Below are 3901 nucleotides of genomic sequence, written 5' to 3'. Positions count from 1 at the left end.
GTTCCTAAAGTCATCTGATATTTAACTATTTGACTTGAGTTTTGTGTCTACAATCCAAAGGTATTGGTACTGAATGGATGTACTTTCATCTAAGACTTATGTACAGTTCATAAAAGAGAAGAGAAATGATAAACAATTAAGCAAGGAACAAGGTCTCCCTCTGTTCTATGTTAGTTGTCACTAATTTAGTACAACTAGTACCAAGCTAGTTAAGAGTCACCCATTACCCACAAAAAAAACACCCATTATTAAAGTAAAAATAAACAAAACAATAGCTTTAGATAAACAAATTTGGGGATCAGAAGAAGGAAAGAAATGTTCACCAGCAAAATTAATTGACCAACACTTACCCACATTATTGCATGATGAATGCATGCGTATTCCTCATCTACTGCTAAGACATGTCCCGATGGATCGCAAGCACCTTCGATCCACTGATCTCTCACGGGTCTTTATTATTTTTGTGCTCCCCAGTGTACGGCCATGCAGCACCTGGCGACGATGCCGTGGTCGTGGACGATGAGGTGGACGGCCCCGTTGTGCCTGAGCTCGATATTGCCGCCGCGGGAGACGCTGGGCTCACTCGGATGAGCTGCTGTGTCGAGAAGTCGAGTATGTGCGGCGACGACGAGGACATCGACGGGGGCGACATGGCGCCAAACGGCAGGTTGACAGCGCCCCCGGCACTGCCAGCGCCCTGCAACAGCTGTGCATACCGCATGAGGTCAGGGTACGGCACCACGGTCTGGTGCGGCGGTGGCCGCATTGCCGGCGCCCCCACGGTGGCGGGGTAGTGTTGTTGTTGCTGCAATCTGTCGGGAATGCCGCGCGTGACGACGAAGCCGAGGTCGGTGCGTCCCTGGACGCGCTCGGGGAAGTTGAGCTTGGCCTTGGTGCCCTTGAAGCGCAGCGCCGCTTCGTCGTAGGCGATGGCGGCGTCCTCAGCCGTGTCAAAGGTGCCGAGCCATACACGAGCCGCTTTCTTGGGGTCCCGGATCTCCGCCGCCCACTTTCCCCATGGCCGCTGCCTCACCCCTCTGTAGTGCCGCTTCCTCCCTGCAGCCACATCCCCCAGATGAACACAATTGATAATTAATTTGTGGTTTCGTCAGAGCTAACGTAATACACTTATACACGTACGTATGCGCATAAAATATTCGTGCAGGATTGAATAAGGCGAGGAGTTGAATTTAAGCACTTCGCTGGTAGCGTATCTTCGTGCACGAAACAGGCAAAATTATTGTACTTCTCTCCAGAGTTTATACAGCAATTTTACCACTAAATTAAGCTCGCCACATATTAGGATGAAGAAGACAAGGAAATTAGTAGTTATATCGACGTGTTTGGATGATTCGAAGTTTCCAAATGGCTGCGATTCATCTAGCAGAAGGCGCGCGTGCTATGCTCTCGCCATCCGACGTGCACACGGACAAAAGAAGACTACGTTTGGATACATCGATGGATGCTAGCAGCTATTGTTGATTACCTTGTTCCTCAGCGATGGCCGCGGCAGCCGCCGCATCGTGCTGATGCTGCTGTTCTCCTGAGACAGCGGCGGATCCGGCGGGGTAGTAGGCTTGTTGCTGTTCCGGTGTGGCGCGGATGACGTGGGACAGAGCGGAGACCATGGCGGTGGCGTCGTGGTCGGCGCGCGCCGAGTAGTAGTACTGCGCGTACGCCTCCGGTGACGGGGAAGGGTCGGCCACATCTGCTCCCGAGCTTCCGCCGGCGCTGGCAGCTCCTTGCTGCTGCAGAGCGCGCGCGATGAGGGGGTGATACGGCTGCTCCTCCACCTGCTCGTGCTTGGCTGCTGACGGCGGCGGTGGCGGCTGTTCCTCCTCCTCGTCGGCGGGTAGGGGCCTCTTCCCATGCCTCCGGGGATCCACCTTAGTTGATCGACCTGTCGACCTGCCGCCGCTTCTTTCTCTTTCGTCGCGCCGGGGATCGAGATCGAGCTATGGCTGTTGCTTTGGACTTTGGTGCCTAGGCGCGGACAACGTACTGATAAGAACGCGGAGGGAGAGAGAGGAGACGAGCTCTTCTGAGCGCCTTTAATGATAGCTAGGGGAAGTGATAGAAGGAGAAGTCTGTTGTTACTCGGCAGAGGCGCGCAGTGTCCCAGTTCTAGCACCTTTGGCTGAGCACTTTGTACGGAATATTTCGGTATTGCCATTAAATTTCTTAGTGCAAAATATGTACTGTACAAAATTTCAGCATTTTGGAGTCTGGACAAGAAGTAATATATCTTTTACACTCTAAACAGACAAATTATTACAATATGATGATGTATGAATAACATTGCGCGTTCATTCAATGGAGATAATACCAAATTTACTATGTGACACGTGTGTAAGAAATCAAAAAATATTCGAAAAAGAGATAATACCAATTTTTTTGCACTAAATACTCAAATTATTACACTTTTATATGACATATTTTAGATCTGTATGAACTAATCTCAACGCCAAGTCACTCAACATTTGGTATTCTCGGGTACCACTCCAGGTCAAGATATTTGGTTGGCTTATATTCTCATTCCGTGAGAAGATAAACTCCAAGGCCTACTCGTTACACCAGAACATTGCTCATGACTCCACGTGCCCCGCATGCGCCGCCGTTGTTAAAGGCACATCTCATACATTCTTACACTGCCCCGTGCCACTATCATCTGGGGAATGTTATGTTACTCAGCTTGATTTCTTCCTTGCGAGCAGCGACCCAACCCTAAGGGACGATGGACCGTCTTCTTGACCCTCATCTCTGATATGCCCGAGGCCAGCCCCACCCAGGGAAGCTCTACTTGGGCTTCCTCCGCTGCCGGAGTATCGAGACGCAATCCATCGCTCATTTCTTCCACGCTCATTGCCTTTCCAAGGTTTTTTGGCGCCTGAAAGCAATGTCGTTGGAAATGAACAAGGACTCGGGTTGAACACATAATAAATAATGCAACAACATAGAGCGTAAATATCGATAGCTTATTCAGATCCTGTTGGGATTGGCTGGGCTTCACGACACATCTACCTGATTACCATCGGCGTATTACAAGCGGGGATGGAGGTGGAGGAAAATCAATGATTGCCTATACTGGCATCAACGTGTTGTCTGTGCTAACACTGGTGCAATTCCGCATCTTCTTGTGGCTCTAGGCCTATAAATTTGTCACATTTCTTTGTGATATGGTGATGAGTGATATTTTTCGCTCATCACACAATTGTTTAAAACAGATAATCCCTTATATTCTCACTAATGACTAATGAATGCGAGAGATTGAGAAATGCTTTGTTTAATGTGTTTCTGGGGGGAAAGGGCCTAAACATGGAATAAAATCATCCCAAACAAGGAAATACGAAGTTTGGTGGAAGAGGCAAGTCAATTGGAGGCGGACTTGTCTCAACAGAGTGCAAGACGCCGCATGGTACAAGCTAGCATCAGCACCAGATGGTCCACCAACTTCTATAAAGGGTTCACCAGAATACCAACAGAGAGAGCACCATTCGCGAACGGAGAACTAGAACTAATCTTCCACTCCTAGCCGCCATTTCCCATCTCATATAATAACCACCACCACCATCATCACCACAATCATTCTCTCCAATTAGTCATACTTGTAATCGGTGTATCATATCCGACAACTATTGTAAGGCATGTTATCAATCAACCATTCATCTTTATGTCGTCTTCAGTGAATTCATCTTGCGATTTGATCGCCATGTGTGAGTAATTCGATAAGGACATGGGTAGAGGCAAGGTATCTCAACCCTATATATTAGCTCAAGGGATCATCGGAATGACTTTCTGTATTTGATATTATTTGTATGTGTTAGACTGCAACGATGTTTTCTCTTGTCTTCCTCTCGTTCTAAGGCCCTACATGTACCCAAGATCCTGTAGGTTGATCAAG

At 48.3% G+C, this 3901-nt stretch overlaps 1 protein-coding gene across 1 annotated transcript; it reads right to left on the bottom strand.

The window, feature by feature from the left end:
* Positions 1-223: 223 nt before the first annotated feature.
* LOC119355015 (ethylene-responsive transcription factor ERF113-like) lies at positions 224-2065 on the bottom strand. Its single transcript, XM_037621782.1, has 2 exons — positions 1487-2065; positions 224-1056 (listed from the first exon to the last, which is right to left on the bottom strand). Exons 1-2 carry the CDS (start codon positions 1626-1628, stop codon positions 443-445), a joined length of 756 nt encoding a protein of 251 aa, XP_037477679.1. The 5' UTR covers positions 1629-2065; the 3' UTR covers positions 224-442.
* Positions 2066-3901: the final 1836 nt, after the last annotated feature.

This window comes from Triticum dicoccoides, chromosome 2A (genome assembly GCF_002162155.2).
Source record: "Triticum dicoccoides isolate Atlit2015 ecotype Zavitan chromosome 2A, WEW_v2.0, whole genome shotgun sequence".
Taxonomy (NCBI): Eukaryota; Viridiplantae; Streptophyta; class Magnoliopsida; order Poales; family Poaceae; genus Triticum; species Triticum dicoccoides.
Note: the sequence above shows the minus strand (reverse complement) of the source record. Positions and strands in the feature narration are given on the sequence as shown.